This window comes from Canis lupus, chromosome 28 (assembly GCF_003254725.2).
Source record: "Canis lupus dingo isolate Sandy chromosome 28, ASM325472v2, whole genome shotgun sequence".
Classification (NCBI taxonomy): Eukaryota; Metazoa; Chordata; class Mammalia; order Carnivora; family Canidae; genus Canis; species Canis lupus.
The window spans coordinates 10050647-10069485 of NC_064270.1; the positions used below are offsets into that span (position 1 = coordinate 10050647).

The window sequence follows — 18839 nt, forward strand, 5'->3', positions numbered from 1 at the left end:
ACAGAAATCTCTGTGCAAGGTACTTTGACAAATATTTAAGAATCAATAGAAATAAATAGCTCTCCTTCCTATTCTCCTTCCAGTCCAGACACTTTATCCATAAGCCATAAAACATGCCTTTTTATTCAGCCATAATGCCTCTGTGTGGAGGCCTCCCGGGGAGCACATCTAAGGAGTAAGGTACCTCAAAGCAAGTAATATTAATAACTTAAATATACTCTTTCCTGTATGTTCCTCAGGGCTAACTTTACAATGGACAATGGAGATAATCCATTAATTATTCATAATTTTCAGAAATAAAATGCAAGGATTACATAAAAGCAAGATAGACCACATACAGGTCTGGTGGAGATTATGTGAAATAGAATAACCAAGTATTTTACAATGGCTGTACTGTCCATTTTAAACTCCAAATACCTCATAGTAAAATATTAGAATCTATAATTAAAAATATGAAGTCATAACTTATTAAGTTACCTCCTTGTCTGGCATACAGACTTCCTCCAAAATAACCATTCACTGGAGATGTAGCAGCATAGACAAATATGGCTGTACTGAGCATTGATCCCCTCCTAAAAAGGCGAAACATATGTGATAAGTTAAAGCCAACAATTTAAAGAAAATATCATAGAGTCTATCACATTAACATTAGTTGAATTTCAAAGATAAATTTAACAAGAACACAAAAAATATCATCCTGGACTATAAAGGCTCTCAAGAGACTACCTGGTGAATAAATTTCTAGTTAAAACTGTATAGGCTGATACTAATTTTTTTAATCTGCAGTTAAATTTCATAATATATTCTAAATAAATATTTCACATCTCTTTGGCAAAAATATTAGAAGCTGGCACTCAAATTGTTTTGCAACCCTGTAACCGATCACATCATATGGATAAGGATATTCATCTGTTAAGAAAAATGATTAGAATATTCCTCTTTATAATTTAATTGCTTAAGTTCTTGGCCACTGATAGAAATAAAAAATAAAATGGAAGTAATATAATCTATATTAGAACTATTACCTTAAATGGTATAACACTGAAACTTTTCCTATTTCGTTTTCCTTATACTATTACAAAAATTATTTTTTAAAAATCCATAAAGTATCATTTTTGTAATGAGTTATGTGGGTTTGAGTTTTGTTGATTTGTCCACAAATCAACATTAACCTGAATTAACAATTTTTCTTCTTTTTTTTATTTTTAAGAGAGGAAGAGAGAAGGGAGGGGAGGGGCAGAGGCAGAGGGAGAGAGAAAATTATAAGCAGGCTCCATACCCAGGACAAAGCTGGATGTGGGGCTCCATCTCATGACCCTGAGATCATGACCTGAGCTGAAATCAAAAGTTAGACGTGTAACCAACTGAGCCACACAGGCACCCAACAGATCAACAATTTTTAATCTCTTCTTCCACTAATAATATCTAGAGAATTCAGACCAGCTCTCCTGTTGAATAAAGCTGAACAAAATATTTTTTTTAAGATTTTATTTATTTATTCATGAGAGACACACAGAGAGAGAGACAGAGACATAGGCAGAGGGAGAAGCAGGCTCCATGCAGGGAGCCCGATGTGGGACTCGATCCCGAGCTCCAGGATCACGCCCTGAACCAAAGGTAGACACCCAACCACTGAGCCACCCAGGTGTCGCTGAACAAAATATTTTAAATGCCTAGTTGCAAAGAGAAATATTAAGATGATAAAAGATACTATCTTTTGTCGTAATATAGAAATGTACTTAAACCGCTAACAATATACACTATTTTGAAATTTACCATAACTAGGAAGGTAAAATAAAGTCTGTATAGAACACATAACCTTCTCTGTTTGAGTTAAGGAATATTCACTTCAAGAGAATTTATAAGAATATCACACTAATGTGTGTACTAGGGAGATAAGCAATTTTCATAAATTAACCACCTTCCAGGTAATTATTATATTTCACTAAACACATATGTAGAATCAAAGATATCATATAGTCTTAAATATGTAGCACTCCTCTGCCTAAGCACCTATGTTCAACTTCTTAAAGTAGATGAAACGAATAAAAATTACAGTATTCAATTTCCATCAATACATAGCTAAATAGAAATGTGGTAGTAATAAACATGTCATTCCCAAGTTTCAAAGATAGTGGGTCTCAGTGCAATTAGCTGACTCAGTCACTAGAACAGGGGACTCTGGATCTGAGGGTCATGAGTTTGAGCCCCACACTGGTTAGATCTTACTTTAAAAAAAAAAAAAAATTAAAGGATTGTGGGTCTCAAAGTTTTTTAAATCAAAATTTGTTTTTTCAACAGCTCAATTAAACACTCCAAGTACTAACTTTTCCCTTTAAGATTATCATTAAAAAATCTGATCATTCTCTGTAACTGGGTTATGTGAAGATTGACACATGCCTACCCGTGCTGAAAACTGAAAGGCTGCTTTAGTCTAACACCAGTCTTTTTAAAGATTTATTTATTTATTTATGATAGACAGAGAGAGAGAGGCAGAGACACAGGCAGAAGGAGAATCAGGCTCCATGTCAGGAGCCCGACGCGGGACTCGATCCCGGGACTCCAGGATTGCGCCCTGGGCCAAAGGTAGGCGCCAAACCGCTGAGCCACCCAGGGATCCCCTCTAACACCAGTTTATTACCAGTCAGAAGCTTTTAAGTAGAGAGGGTTCAAAAGGATTGGTCACATGACTGAGAGTCCAAAATGCCTACCAGGGATTTAAGCTTGCAATTCTCAGAGGCATTACGTTAAATGAAGTATAAGTCACAGTTTTAAAAATCAGATATACCCTTCATCTGTTTGTTCATAAATATTCTATGCACATTTCCCACCCAAAACACACCATCTTCAACTACACTGAAAGATCTGCTGACATAGGGAATTGGCCTCCTGGTTCATCTCTCTGAAACTTGAGGTGACAGACATTTAAGGAGTTGCTTATATTTATCAACTCATCACTGTCCACCCAAAGTTACAGAGCAGCAGTATTTTTCCAGACTTACCTACAGCTTCTCTCATACTATGCCTTCTCAGGAGTTAATATCTCACTCATAGGCATCCACACTGATACTGATTCTCTAAATATTTTTTCTTTACTGATTGCTATGGTCATCACCAACACAAAATAATGTTCATGTGTTACATTACTTGCCTTTTATGTTTTATAATCATTCTGACTATGGAGCGGGTCTAAAAATGTCATGTACAGGGTTTTTCATTTTCTCACTATGTATTTTTATTATCTCTATTTTCATTTCCATAGCAGAGCAAATTATAAAGATGTAACTGGATCTTCAGCTTTCAAAAATGCCTATTCATTTTGTCAAACAGCACTTGTAAGTAAGTAACTCTGCTCATACCTCTAATGGAACATAAACTTTGTAGCCAACCAAAATGTTCAGTAAGGCTAGTAAGTTTTAGCATGTAACAGAAAAATATACTTCTAGCTAAGGATTACTGTCCATTATTTAATTTACCTGCAATAATAACATTTATGTTATTTAAATTCTAAGGCAAGTGAAATAAGCAAATTGAATTATGATTGACTTAAAATGTTTAAGAACAAGTAAAAACAAAGTTAAATACATGTACTTACTCTGTATATAAATCTTCTATCATTGCCACAATAATAACTATAAGAGACACAGCAAATATCTGACATCCAGAACCAATGAGAGAAGAAAATATCAGTGGGTGACTTGATGGTCTAAATACATCTCCATGCACCTGCTTCCATCCATACTCATCTCCTAGGTCTCTATCCTATATACATATAATTAGAGAGAAAAGAAAATCATACGGAATGAAATTAAAATACATAAAGTAGGTGAAAAATTACAATTCCAGTTGCCAAGTTCTCTCCCTCCAAACTTGTAGCTATTTAAAAGGGGTTCAAAATATCTAGAAGACATTTCAAATTTAAAATAATCACTACCTTAGTAATTTATAATGTTAGGGATGCCTGAATGGCTCAGTGGTTGAGCATCTGCCTTTAGCTCAGGTCATGATCCCAGGATCCTGGGATCGAATTCTGCACTGGGCTCCCACAGGGAGCCTACTTCTCCCTCTGCCTATGTCCCTGCCTCTCTCTCTGTGTCTCTCATGAATAAATAAAATCTTTAAAAATATTTATAATGCTAAAGTTACAATATAAATGGCATTTACTAAGGTTCAGGAAGGTGGCTCCCAGTTACGCTGAGAATACCAATGAATGGAAAAATAAAAGAAATGGTCAAAATGAGAGAAGAGCACACTGGCTCTCTGAACACTGCTATTCTTGCCATTTACATCACACCTGTGGCACATAGATAATGAGGGGTCGGGTGAAGAACAAAGAGAGAAAGAAGATCAAAACCAGTCCTAGATGCCTTAAAATGCAGAAATGTCCTTTACAGCTTAGAATATAAGAAAATATATAAGGAAAATATCAAATGGTTAAATGCTATTTATTAAATATTATTTAACTGTCTATACCACTTTTTAAAAAGGATGCAATTTTTCCTTTTCAACCTGAGTAACAAGTATCTAAAACAGTAGTTCTTAAGAAATATCAGTCCCTTAAGATAATCTGGCTTTTTAGGGGTTGGGGGTGATCCTGGTCAGATGCGTTTGAGAAGCACCAAATATTTTATCTAATCTGTGATACTTCACAATGCACATTAGCATATTAAATTTTAATCTGTTTAACTCTTTTCCAAACTTACTTAATGATGGAGTATATCTATAGAGAATAGCCATTAATATTCTATAGAACACACTTTTGCTCATTAACAACATTGTTGCTTAATACAGTAAAAGAATTTAGAAAACAAACGTCCCCTCTGAACCAACTAAACTAAATTAAACCTTTTTTTATGCAGTATTTAACAGAATTAGAAAAATGTCAATACAGGTCTAGAACTTCGTTGCTGAAGTTCTAGAATCAAAAGCTCTGAAAACTGAAAGTTTGTTTCGGAAGTCTGACACATTCTTATTTGGTGGCAAAACTTAAGCATGAAGAAGAGGCTATTTGTACTGTTTATCTCATTTAAGGTGAACATTCATATGTTTTGCTGAAAAAAACATTAATACACCTGATTATGGAGCAGGTAATCAGAGCATGTAAAAACACTGATGTATTAGATTATGGGGCATGTAATCACAGCAGGTAAAAACATTAACATATTTGAGTAGAGACCCCTCAGGGAGTTTTACACCTTTCTAAAACCAGAAAATTCTGAATTCTGAAACTCATGTGACCTACATTCCAACATTCAAAATAACACCGAGTTAAATCATTTTTATAAACATAAAATGTAAAAAAAAACAAAAACAAAAACAACAAAAAAAAACCCATAAAATGTTTGCTTACCATATCATCCATTTCTTCTTCTTTACTGTACCGGGCATAATCTTTTCTTAGAGTTCTCATTAAGATCATTGAAACTAAGCCCACCAAGAAGATAACCATCATGAAAGAATTGAAAATTGAAAACCAATGAATCTAAAATAACAGAAAATAAAATATTACCAACATTAAGTATCAGTCACAAAATTCACAGGTTTCATGATGACAACAGCATGGTAGTGCAAAAAAAAAAAAAAAACAAAGTTTTTTAAAACTTTTACATAAAAATCCAAACTTAAGACATACTGAGGTGAGTATTCACTATGCAAAGAGACTGGCTTTCCTCAAGGTAAACTTCAGATACATTAAAAACATGATACTGTATACGTAGATTTTCATAATCAATTTTATTGTACAAATAAAAAGTACAGCTTTGGCATTACACAGAAAAAACACGGGATCTAGAGTCAAACACGCCTGGGTTTTAACCCAAAATCTATCAAATTCTAGCTATGTGACCCCAGCTTTCTTATAACAAAAAGGAAGGTAATAATACTATCCTGATCTGAATGACTTAAGAACATGTATAAAAAAGTATGATACCATGTCTGGCACAGAGCAGCAAATATTCAATAAATATGTTAGTTCCCTTCCCTCTAACTGAGCAACAACCTGAAATCCTCCTTAAAATACAAAAGACTGAACCATCATGGTTGACTGTCATGGATGTAGGCTACCCTCCTGAAATGATACGCCTCACTTGCTTCCAGTTCATCCTCTCCATCCTGCCAACATCCTTATATACTCCCTTCTAAATGAGTTATCTATGGTACAAAGAACAATGAGGTACCCCACTGTGTCCCAATGTTCCCAAGGCTTTTGACTTTGATTTCACTCACACATATGTCGCAGAATTATGTCCAGATTCTGATTTATAATCACAAAGTAAGCACACTGTATCTCTGAGGGCAGAACTCAGTGCATCGGACTTCAAATTTCTTTATATTTTAATTCCCAAACGTTCCTGAAGGATAGTTCCAAAATTTCTCTTCTCTAACCAAGGCCCCAATTTCATTTATTTTTCTGCATTTTCTTCCTAGCCTTTCATTCTTTCTGTCAATCTCCTAGAAGTTATTCCCGTAAATTTGTACCTTTCTTCGGCATCAGCTATCACCAAAAGGCCCCATCTACAACACTATCTGCTCCCTGGGGTAGTTATATAGCTCAAATAAGGTAATAAATGTAAAGCATATGGCTTAGTGCCTAGCTCATGGTAAAACGCTAAAAAAACTTATAAGTCATTTTTATTAATATCTTTTAAAGTGTTTGCATGATCTTTTATCCCCTTATTCTTCCTATTTTCTTCTTATCTCCCTCCTTTCAATGCCAATATTTTTCAAATGAGGAAACAATACCTTCTACTTCTTCCCCTACTTACTCCTAAAAATGATACAATCTCACTTTGCCCCACACATTTTCTCTCAAAGGCCTGCAATGAACTTTTAAACTGATTCAGCAGTCAATTATCTGCCCATCGTCCTTGCTCTCCTGCCACATCTGACCTCTACCGCCACTAAACCATCCTCTGTGACAGGCTGTTGCTTCTCTTTCATCTTCTCTTTCATCTTTGCCTTCCCCTCCCACCCTGTGTGAACTTTTCCAAAAGTGCCAATCTTGGTGCTCTATGGTGACTTCTTCAGACTCAGAACTTCTAACTAGTGTTCCACTGATGATGGAACATCTTCTACACTCTCAACCCCTAACCCCTGTCCTGCTCCAAATCTCTAGCCCTCTTGCTCATTCATGTTTCACACTTGTGCTAAGTATGATTGTTTCCACTTGAATGTCTTTCTGGAATTTCAGACTTAGACCGCTCTAAAGTAAACTCATCATCTTCTGCCTCACATATAACATTTTCCTGATTTCTAATTGCTGCTAATGGTACTAACATTTGGCTTTGAAAATTTAGAATTCTCTCTGGCTCTTCCTTCTCCTTAATCCTTCCTATATAATAATTACTAAGCCTTTGTTTTCCTTCAATAGGTTTCTATCAATCCCATCCCCTCCACTCCCACATCATCACCTCACACCCTGAGGCAGCCTTAACGGCCTCCTACTTAGCCTTCTTTATTTTCAGTCCCTGGCCTTCCTTCCTATCTAGCCTATATAAAAGTTACCCACAAATCTTTCTGAAACATGTTCATAGATCACTTCTCTATTCTAAAACTTACAGTGACATTCCTTATTTTTTTCACATATCAAATCTAAACTATTTTCCCTAATATTCTGTACCCTCTGTGATATGGCTACTTCACCTTATCTAGCCAACCTTTCTTTCCACTGTTGCCTATATTCCAGTAGGGCTTTTCTTCTTCAGTGACCCACAAGTACAGCACACCCATTTCTACCAGCATCCTTCTCATAATTTCTTTCACATGGGATCTACTATCTACCTCTATAAATTCCATCTACTATTTAAAGCCCAAATCGAAAACCTTCTCTCTCCTCCATAAAACCTCTCATCTATGTATTCCATTATTCACAGATGCACTCCTGCTCTGAACTTCTACAGCTACATACATGAAGGATGTACTGTCTTGTAGAATTAGGACAGATTTTAACCTGGGCTAATGTGCTAGGTATGTCCACTACTAGGATGAGGGGCAGTCCTGGCTGTTACCCACCCTGAGGCTTCAGGCAAGGGACAAACTCTGTGGCTCTCCCTGAAAAACAATTGCCTCTACATCTTCATAAAATCATTTTTTCCCTTCATTTCATAATTTATTTATTGAATACCTACTGAAATTACAAAGAAAATAATGAATGCATTTTGTAATATTTGCAAAAGGGTTATAGAAGATTTAAGTTTACCATTGAAGTATCATTCAAGATTTATAAAAGCAGTCTATAAACACAGACTTTTCCGAAGATTTGATTTTGTTCCCACCCTGAGAAATTAATGACCCAAAAAAGGACAAGAGAAAAAATACGTATGTTTCATAACTTCTGTTGATTTATCAAATTTTTGAAGAGAAAAGAAGTTTTACATAGTTACTATTTAGTAGGAAGAAAGATCCACCTAAAATGCAAAACTTTCTATCAAAGCTCCCGCTGTTTTCTAAGATACAAACTTTAAACCCATATCCATTATAATGCACTACCATTAACCTGACATTTTATAATATCCTTTTATTTCCAAAAATCACAAAATGCTGTTATGATTTTGAAATTATTATAGCAAAGGAAATATTTCTTAAAAATAATAAAGAACCAGATGTCACAAAGGGGTTACTAATCCTATGAACTGCTGACTCGAGCACCCCCTAGTGTTGCTAACCATAAAGCAGCACTGCAGGCTCATCACAAATTTTAGAACACTGGAGAGAAATTTACAACCGAGGGGTGCCACTAACTAAAAGCACCTCTATGTGTCAAACACTGACCTAAGTGCTTTATAGAGCACTATCAAATGGACTGTCACAACACTGCACAGTATTACAATCCCTGCTTCACTACTGAAGAGACAGAAGCTGAGGAGCTGAGTAATGTGACCACAGTTAGGGTTGGTGGCAGAGACAGAGTAACATGTCCAGCTCAAGTTCTTAAACCTGGGTTTAGAATCACTGTATTAGAAACAATCCCTATTGTTATACAGTAGACCCTACCTGCCTATTTAAGGAACATGCTGCAGTATTTCTCTTTCCTCTTTGCTACACTGTCAGTTTTGCACTTGCTGTTGAACCCATCCACATATAAACATCTTTCTTACATCTCAAAATAAAAATCTGACTCCATTCTTCCTACTGAATACACCATTTCTTTCTCCGTTAAGCTGCCAAACTTGCAGCCTCCAATTCCTCTCCTCCATGCTCTTATGCCAACTCTGTTCAGACTCTGCCCCACCACTACTCCAAAACTTCTCTTGTTAAGTTTATCAATGACTCCAAATGAATCCAACACTTTCACCTGACTGACCCAGCAGCAACAATTCAGAACTAAGCTCTCTCCTCCATGATACACTTTCTTTGTTTGGCTTCCAGAATACCACATAAGCATTTCCTCCCTACCTTACTGGTATCTCCTCAGAACCTTAAAGCTGGTTTCTCCTACTCCCCCTAATCTTTTCTTACTGCCCCCACGGCTCAGTCCTTGGTCCTCTTCTATTTTTACATACTCTTCCTTGGTAATTGCATCGAATTACATACCATCTATATGCCAAAAGCTGCAAAATCTGTATCTCTAGCCCGGACTTCTCTCCTGAACCCCAGACTGATATACTGAACTAGATGGTTAAGTATCTCCATTCAGATGTCTTATGACACTTCAAAACCAACAGGTCCCAAACTGTACTCTAATCTTCCCCTCCATACCTCCAAATACACTTTCTGTCCCAGCAATGGCAGCTTCATCCAACAGTTGCTTAGGCTGAAAACCATAGAGTTCTTGTTAATCTTTCTTTATCTTCCCATTCATCAGGATATCCAACTGGCTCTCTCCTTCACAATATGCTCACAATCTGACACCTTCTCACCAGCTGCCCCCCTACACCTTGGTCTGAGCCATCTTCAAATTCTCACTGCATTGCTGCAATACCCTCTTGTCTCCCTGCTTCTCCCCTTCCCCCACATGGCCTCTTTTCAACAGAATAACTTGAATGATCCTTTTAAAACAGAAGTCAGATTTGTCATTACCCCATGAAAACACTACCATACCCCTTCTTTGCAATTCAAAGTCTCCACAGCAGCCATGGGTGATCTGGCTCCTGCTACTTTCTGACTTCATCTACTACTCCTCCCCTTATTCTGTACCAGCCACCTGGCCTCCTGGCTATTCCTCAAGCACACTGAACACATTCCCACCAAACAGGCTTTTCAAAAGTGTTGCCCCTGACTGGAATACTCTTCCTCATCCCCCATATATCCATATTCCTTATTTCCATCAATTCCTTCAAGTTTTTACCCAAAGTCCATCTCAGAGACTTATCCTGAGCACCATATTCAAACTGCAACTAGCCTCGCCTGTGGCACTCTTGCTCCACTGCTTTTTCTTCTTGGACATATCTTTGAACACACCATACCCTTAACTTACTATGTCTATTACATGTCTCCCCTTACCAGAAGGGTAAGCTCCAACAGGGCACAGATCTTTGACTTTTGCTTGACACTTACCAGGTGCTCAACTAGTAACGGCTGAAAGGAGAAATATGGTACATTGCTCTACTAGTGAAATGCCAAATAGCAGCCTTTCCCCAAGTTATCAATACCCAATGGTACGAGAAACAAGGCAGGCTCAGGTTTTCCACTAGGAAGTGTCAGCTGAGAGCCCTCGTATTTTCAAATATTCTCTAAGTTATTTGTGCCTATCTCTCAACCATGTACAAGACTGCGTGAACACTACATCTAAAAAGAACACACTGGGTGTAGGGAAAGTAGAGGCTGGGGAGGAAATTTTGGCTCCAGTAGTAATATGACCCAGAGAAGATCAAAAGTAGTGACAGGTTCTGGTGAAGTCTGGCAGCAATGATACAAATTTTAGACCACAAAAACTTAGATTTACCAATAAACTTCAGAATTCCAGTCTAAAAGATAAGATCAAAAGACAGAAGAGACCAGGAAGTCAGATGAATATATACATCCTTTATGCCCTGTTGTCCTTTCAACTCCATCCTTGAAGGAGGGAAACATTAAAATAAAACCTATTTTTTCCTATAAAAAAACAAAGCTATCACCTGTACAAAATCAGCAACAATGCTCTATCTTGTATCTGCTGAGCTCTATCTTGTATCTGCTGGTGGGGAGTGGGGACATTTCTTCCCAGTCTTGATGTTCCACCAGTAAGTTTCTGATCTCACTCCATTCTCATCCCTTCCTAGCTAAAGGATGTACACATTCTGCTCTGTTTCTCCACACGTTAAGTTTCTCAAGGGCAAGTGCTCATACACAGAAGCTTGAAATACTCCAGCACTGAGTGCAAGAAGTCGGTCTAATTCTGAGTTTCAATATTAAGAAGCCCACCTGTCCACAGATACATCACATTTTTCAATATTAGCCTCATTAATAATAAAAATGATATTCTGCCTTTTGGTTTGTTATATCTTTCCTCGTGTCACTCAAAATCAGTTTAAAGCACTGGCATGACGAAGGGGGCTTTTGACTGCTCCTCTAAAACTTTCTATGACCCTAGGACTCTAAGCTGATATGTGAAATCACCACTAGCCCAATTTTTTAACTGCCCAGCCTTCACACAGTGCCCTGCATATGGCAGATGCTGTTTTTTAACTGACTGAGCAGATAATGAATGTCTTCAAATACACAATTTACCTACCCTGTGTTGAAAAAAGGATGGATCAAGATATTTGTCAAATCGATCTTCAAATTTCACATCTGATTTTTTCCATTTCACCTAAAAAAAAAAATTTTTTTCACTTAAAAATAAAGGCCAGTAAACTAATTAATAAGCTGATAACAAAACTCTGAGCGAAATTAGGAAAGATTTACACACTTAAATGAGAAACTAGAGAAATGGTGGTAAGTTATTGCCAATTTGAGAAGCTGAAACACCTATGATAAAAATGTAACCAATTTTCCTCTCTGTATATTAACAAAACTTTCAACTTTACTTAGAGGAATCATTTCAGTTTTCAAGGACTATTAACTATTCCTGACTTATATACTCTTACCTGATAACTGTGGAAAGAACTGAATTACCCTAGGCGAATTAGAGTAAGAACCCGTCCATCTTTGACTTTAGATTATATTAGTTTTATTACAATAATCAAACTTCATTATAAGTTCAGTTACGTAAATATCATTTGCACTAGATATATATGCATAAGCTTAAAAAAAAACTTTCAAAAACTGGCTACTAGCAATGGACTCATTCTGTTTATCAGGGAAAAAACTGACAAAGAGAGAGGCTACCTACAGATTTTTCTTCTTTCCACTGTTTTTAATCCTAATGGAACAGAATTAACTTGCCAGTTTCAAAGAGCTCTGACAAGCTCTTAACTCTGCAGGAGTATCTTATTCCAACTGATAAAAAGCAAAACATGGTAATAATAAACTATATCCATCCAGCAATTTTCAATACAGCATCATCTCTATCTGCAACAGTAAAAAGGAAAGAGAAGCAACAAGGTATACTGCAATCTAAAAATGAAACCATGAAAATACATGGTTGGCTTAGCTCTAATTGCTCAGTTATAATGGTAAACTTTGCTGTAGCCAATGGTAAGTCTTGCAAATGCATAACTGTATCTAATACAGACCTGAAGCAAATCTCCCTGCCTTTAGGAGGTTTACTTACATTAAGGAAATACAGTTTTAATAATATTCTGTTGCACCCTATTTTCATTTAATAAAAAAAAAAACAAAACAAAACTTAATTTTTGCTATTAGGTCACAAATACTTCTTCCTATATACAATTATTTTAAATACTTACTGAATATGACATCTGGATTTTAGTATTGGGAACGAGTTTCACCTTTCCTTCACTAGTTAGATTAACATCAACAATTCGATTTCCATTAAAACCTATTTCGAGTTTTTTGTAGGTCCAAAGATAGTAATCTTCTCCATTTTCATCGGCTTCACCAACAATACCTAAAAACAAGTAACACTTTATACAAGGTAATATCACTTCATGTTCAAAATATGGTAGAAGCTAAAAGCCCATTAAAAAGTTTTTATACAAAGGATAGTGGAAGGGGAGGTGGGTGGGGAGAGGGGGTGAATGGGTGATGGGCACTGAGGGGGGCACTTGACGGGATGAGCACTGGGCGTTACACTATATGTTGGCAAATCTAACTCCAATAAAAAAATATACAAAAAAATAAAAATAAATAAATAAATTTATAAACAAGCAATATTATTATTATTATTCATGGTTAGAAAAGAGCAAAAGTATAGGCTGGACTCTTTAACTACTTGGCAAACATAAACCATGCTCACACCATGAACAGCTCAGCATAATCTATCGCTAATTCGATCCTCAAAGTTCATGTTTTCTCATGAGTTTCACCTTCATTGTAATAATTATCACCTTATGTGTGTATTTTTCCTAATACCTGAAAATTTCAGGGAAGTACGGTCACCATCTGGCACAGTCATTCAGTTAGTACTGGTCAAACTAAAATCAAAACCCAAGGTCTCCAGAGGCCCAGTCCAATACTTTCTCTAATAACCTAAGATCTACACATTCCTAAGCAAGCTGCACATATGTGTACCGGTACCAGAACTTAAAATGCCTGCTCCTTATGATTCAAGTACTGGACCTATCCTTGGGAAAACATCAAAACAAAAGGAATATTGAAAATAAATGTTAATGAGGCACTAGTTTAAAATGATCATTTTGTTTTGGGCTTTTTCTTAAGATTTTTAATTATTCATATGAGAGCGAGTGAGCATGGAGGAGTTGGTGAGAGGGAGGAGCAGGGAGTCTAATACAGGGCTTAGGTGGGATCCTGGGATCATAACCTGAGCACAGGCAGACACTTAATCAACTGAGCCACCCAGGTACCCTAAGATGATCATTTTGTTCCCAATTTGAGGCACTGAAAGAAGACCCAAACAGTGTCAGGACAACAGGTGGTACCTGAGGATCTACTCTAAGCCCTCATACTGGGATCCCTGGGTGGCGCAGCGGTTTGGCGCCTGCCTTTGGCCCAGGGCGCGATTCTGGAGACCCAGGATCGAATCCCACGTCAGGCTCCCGGTGCATGGAGCCTGCTTCTCCCTCTGCCTATGTCTCTGCCTCTCTCTCTCTCTCTCTCTGTGTGTGACTATGATAAATAAAAAAAAAAAAAATAAAAATAAAAAATAAAATAAAAAAAATAAATAAAAAAAAAAAAAGCCCTCATACTGACAGCTACTTATCTGATGCTCCCTACCCAAACCTATATACTTCCCAAGAGCCTTTATACTAAAAGTGACTTTTTAGGGCCTTCCCTCTATGGTCAATGCATCTCATTAAAGTTTTGGAGGGAAAAAAAAGATCATTTCTTATTAAGGATTATTTGCTTATTAACCAAAGTTCTCTCAAACTGATAGAAATTCAAGGAATACAGTTTCATTGTGTTTGGGATTGCAGAGAGATAATGAAATTCTTCTGATAATTAATTTCATCACGGTTTATTTACCTATCTATAATGAAAATTCTGGGGGTAAAGACACAATTACACCAAATAAGAAGCTATTTTCTAATGGGCTTTTAAAAGATACGGAAACATTTACCTCAAAAAAGGTCAAATAAGAATTTTTTTCTGACGAGAATTCCCATAGTTCAGACATTCTTGGACATCCAAATGTACTGTCCTAAACATGGTAGACCCTAGAATCCTACGGCTATAAAAGATTTATTTTAGGGCAGGAAAGCACAGTTGCCATGTTGACCCACAGAAATGACTGAAAAAAGACTAATAAGGTTCCAGACAAGAAACCCAAAAGCAATGGAAAAGAACATGAGAGAAACCTGCTTTCTCACCAAAAGAAGAAGAAAGCTTAACTAATGGGTTCTCCTGAACTACAGGCTCAGAAATCTTGAGTGAATATTCAGCACATCTTCTTGTTACCCTCAGAGCTGATGACAAAAATGTCTGTGTTAATGTAATACTAATTATAGTCATTTATATGAAATGCCTACTATTTACACCTAATTAACATGCAACAGAGTAGCAGTGATGCATACAATTATATCTTGAGATTGACTTTCTTAAAAATTTCATCTTAGTACTACATTAAACTCTGGTCTGATATGTTCAGTATTTCAGTTTGCTGCTCACGAATATAGTAGTCTGCTAACAATTTTAAGAATTAGAATATTCATTATATATAAGAACAGGTGTCCAAAGGGAGGGGAAAAAAAAAAAAACTAAGAGAATAATATGATCAAACATGCTGGCAATGATAGTTGGCTGTGCTTTGCATTTAAAATAATTTAATCAGATTCTTAACAAGTTCACCATCTTCATGCAGCCAAACCAGCTATGGGACTCTCCCTACCCAGTCATTAGTACACATCTGGCAGAGCTCTGTGCCTTGCAAGCTGTTACCCATATGAGATGCAAAAGGACAAAGAGCAGCTGTGGTCCCAAATGCCCTGCCAGTTGCAATAAGTACACAACTACTCAGGTTTCTTCCCCCTCTTTAGAATATTCACTTATTTTATACTGATGTGCTATACACTAACTCACTTCAACATGAATTCCTTTATGTAATATTGTTCTCCTGCAAGCTACATGTAAATATATCCTTTAAAAAAAACAACTAAAATAATTTAATCAAGTCCACACAAAGTTTGGATTTTTTTTAAGATTCTGTTTATATTAAAAAAATGTTTTTAAATAAAGATTTTATTTATTTATTCATGAGAGGCACAGAGAGAGGCAGAGACATAAACAGAGGGAGAAGCAGGCTCCATGCAGGAAGCCTGATGTGGGACTTGATCCTGGAACTCCAGGATCATGCCCTGGGCCAAAGGCGGATACTCAACCACTGAACCACCCAGGTGCCCCAAATTTGGATTCTGCATAGGTTTGTATTGGCTATGCCATAGCTCTTCTCCATTAATAGAGATAAGAGCTAAAACATTAAAAATTTTTAGGGATGCCTGAATGACTCAGTCAGTAGAGCACATGACTGTAGATGCTGGGGTTGTTAAGTCTGACCCCTTGCTGGATGTAGAAATTATTTAAAAATAAAAATCTTTAAAAAAATTTTTTTAAACATATGCTGTTTTGGAAAATAACATAGGAACAAGTGAAACAAGTAATTCAAGAGGCTGTGTTATCTAAAAACCATACTATCATGAAAGAAAGTATGAAAGAAAGCCAAAATAAAACGCCAAAATCCTATTTAGTTCCTTTGATTGTATTTGATAGAATAACCCAAAATAAGATATGAGAAAAATGGGGACAGGGAGGATATTCCAAATTATTCAAAATACCTTTTAATTCTTTGAATCTGAAGTTATACTATATAAAAGTTATATTTTAGGGAGTTTCAAATAAGGTTTGCAATGTTAAAACTGCTTCAAGTAACAGGGGACCATAAAATTGGTATTAAAATCATTCTGTGGAACAGAATGAACATATTAACTGATTCAGTGTACAATCAATCACCTTAAGAGTCATTACATAAGTCATGCTTATTATGCAAATATTCCCAAACTTTAAATATAACATACAATACCTACCCCATATTGGTAAGTCATCTATGTACATCTGGTACCAGTAGTGATTTTTGATAGCATACACAAATGCATCTCTCTTCTCTTTATCTAAGTCAATTTCACAGTAAGTGGCTGGCATCACATCCTCTGCATAAGATAAAAATTGCAAATTAGCACACTGGTTTATAAAATAGTTATAGGAAAAATAATAAAAGAAAAAGCCAACATTTCCTGAAGTTAAAGTCTGTATTCATAATAGTTGAATCTGGGTGATAAATATATGAGAGTTCAGTATATAATTCTTTCCTTTTTTATGTATGTTTTAAGATTTTATTCAAAATAAAAGAATTTAACTATCTTCATTTTCAATGATTATCACATTACACGAAGAAATTATCCTTTTTGTAAAGAAAATTATATAAGAACATTTACAAAATAATCTTTAAATGAATAATTTGGTTTAAAAAACAAAAATTAAAAAAGCTTAAAACACGTTAGAAAGTTTTCATTGAACATATACAAAACTTAAAAATATGATCCTCAAGAGAGCAACTTCTAGCTAAAAGACCTCTGAGATAAACATTCATTTTAACATTCTTGGAAATATAAGTCACTAGAGGCCAGAGATTCTCTGAGGAATCCCAGTGACTATTCATAATTAGGAAGATTAAAATACAAACCTCTATCTAGCAGGTGTCACTGTTCATAAATTACCCAAAGGCCCCCTAGAGATGAGTCATTTCTACTCTTGACTGCTTTCAAAAATACTGCTACCACAATATTGTTCAGACGGTCTCTGACCTATAAACCTTTCAAAAATGTGCTTTCAAATTGAGCTTATAAATAAGTACTAGGGATGCAATGTATAACATGATGACTATAGCTAACACTACTACATGATATATAGGAAGGTCTTTAAGAGTAAATCCTAAGAATTCTCATCACAAGGAAGAACTTCTTGTCTTCCCTCTTTCTTCTTTTTTTTTTTTTTTTTTTGGTTTTATTTATTTGACAGAGAATGAGAGACAGAGACAGAGATTACCAGCAGGCAGAGCAGCAGGGAGAGGGGAGGAGGAGAGGTAAGGGGTGGGGGATGGGAAGGAGGAGGAGAAGGAGAGGGAGGAGGCTCCCCACTGAGCAGAGCCCATTGTGGAGCCAGATCCTAGGACCCTGGGATCATGACCTGAGCTGAAGGCAGATGTTTAACCATGTGAGCCACCCAGGCATCCACCTTCTTTTCTTTCTACCTATTTGTGGTAATCACAAATTTTCGCAATATGTGAAATCAAACCATCATGCTGCTGTATGCCTTAAGCTTATACAGTGATATGTCATTATTTCTCAACAAAACTGGGGGAAAAAAGTGCTTATGGTCATTGGTTTCCAAATAAAACAAAACCCAAAAAACATATAAACACTCTAGATGTCCACTGAAATTATTAAATTGTTTTTGAATATTACTTAGGCAATTAGAATAAAAGAGATATCTTTAGGGCAGCCCCGGTGGCTCAGCGGTTTAGCGCCGCCTTTGGCCCAGGGCCTGATCCTGCAGACCCAGGATCGAGTCCCACATCGGGCTCCCTGCATGAAGCCTGCTTCTCCCTCTGCCTGTGTCTCTGCCTCTCTCTCTCTCTCTCTCTGTCTCCCATGAATGAATAAATAAAATCTTTAAAAAAATAAAATAAAATAAAAATAAATAAAAATAAAGAGATATCTTTATAACAACAAAAAAAGCACAAAAAAAGTTTAAGTTCTCCTGTACTGTATTATTGGTTTTTTAGAATTTGAAATACAATTCCCCCAAGAAACAATATTAAATTTCTTAAATGTTAATTAAAACTTCTCAAACATAAATAGCAGCTGAACCATAATTATTGGCCAGCTACAATGTTATGGTTTCCAGGAGAAATAGCAATCTGAGTTAGAACTCCAGACACTAGCAACATGTCGCCCCCATCCTCAACAAAAGAGAAGAGCTTCCCCTTATTGTAAGTCAGCTCAGAGTGGGTACCCCAAAACCACAACACTCAAGATGGCAGGAAAACATGGAAGTCCCATAAAGGAGGGATAGAGAAATACTCTCAAAATAGAAGAAAACTGCTTTCTTGTCTCCAAAAACAATGGGTCCCATAGAGATTTCCTTTCTATCAAGGCCCTTTTGGGGAGTGAGGAATTTAGGATTTTCAAAATGGCAAAAACTGAGGCTAAGCAGAGAAGGGAGGGACAGTGAGGCCATGTAGTGGCTATAAAGGGTTCCTCCAACAGAAGCTAGATCTCGTAGCAAGAGATCCCCATATGGGATTTCCATGGAGTGTGATAATGCACAAAGGGCAGCTGGCAACTACA

General features: G+C 36.4%; 1 protein-coding gene across 2 annotated transcripts in view; it reads right to left on the reverse strand.

Moving 5' to 3' along the window:
• Positions 1-18839, reverse strand: part of TM9SF3 (transmembrane 9 superfamily member 3) — a 68737-nt gene that overhangs the window by 31099 nt on the left and 18799 nt on the right. For both annotated transcript variants that reach the window (XM_025466756.3, XM_049103315.1), the window contains exons 3-8: positions 16518-16640; positions 12768-12928; positions 11651-11728; positions 5351-5482; positions 3596-3762; positions 478-572 (exon numbers count right to left, since the gene is read on the reverse strand). In XM_025466756.3, coding sequence (XP_025322541.1) covers positions 478-572; positions 3596-3762; positions 5351-5482; positions 11651-11728; positions 12768-12928; positions 16518-16640 — 756 coding nt within the window. The remainder of the gene's footprint in view (positions 1-477; positions 573-3595; positions 3763-5350; positions 5483-11650; positions 11729-12767; positions 12929-16517; positions 16641-18839) is intronic.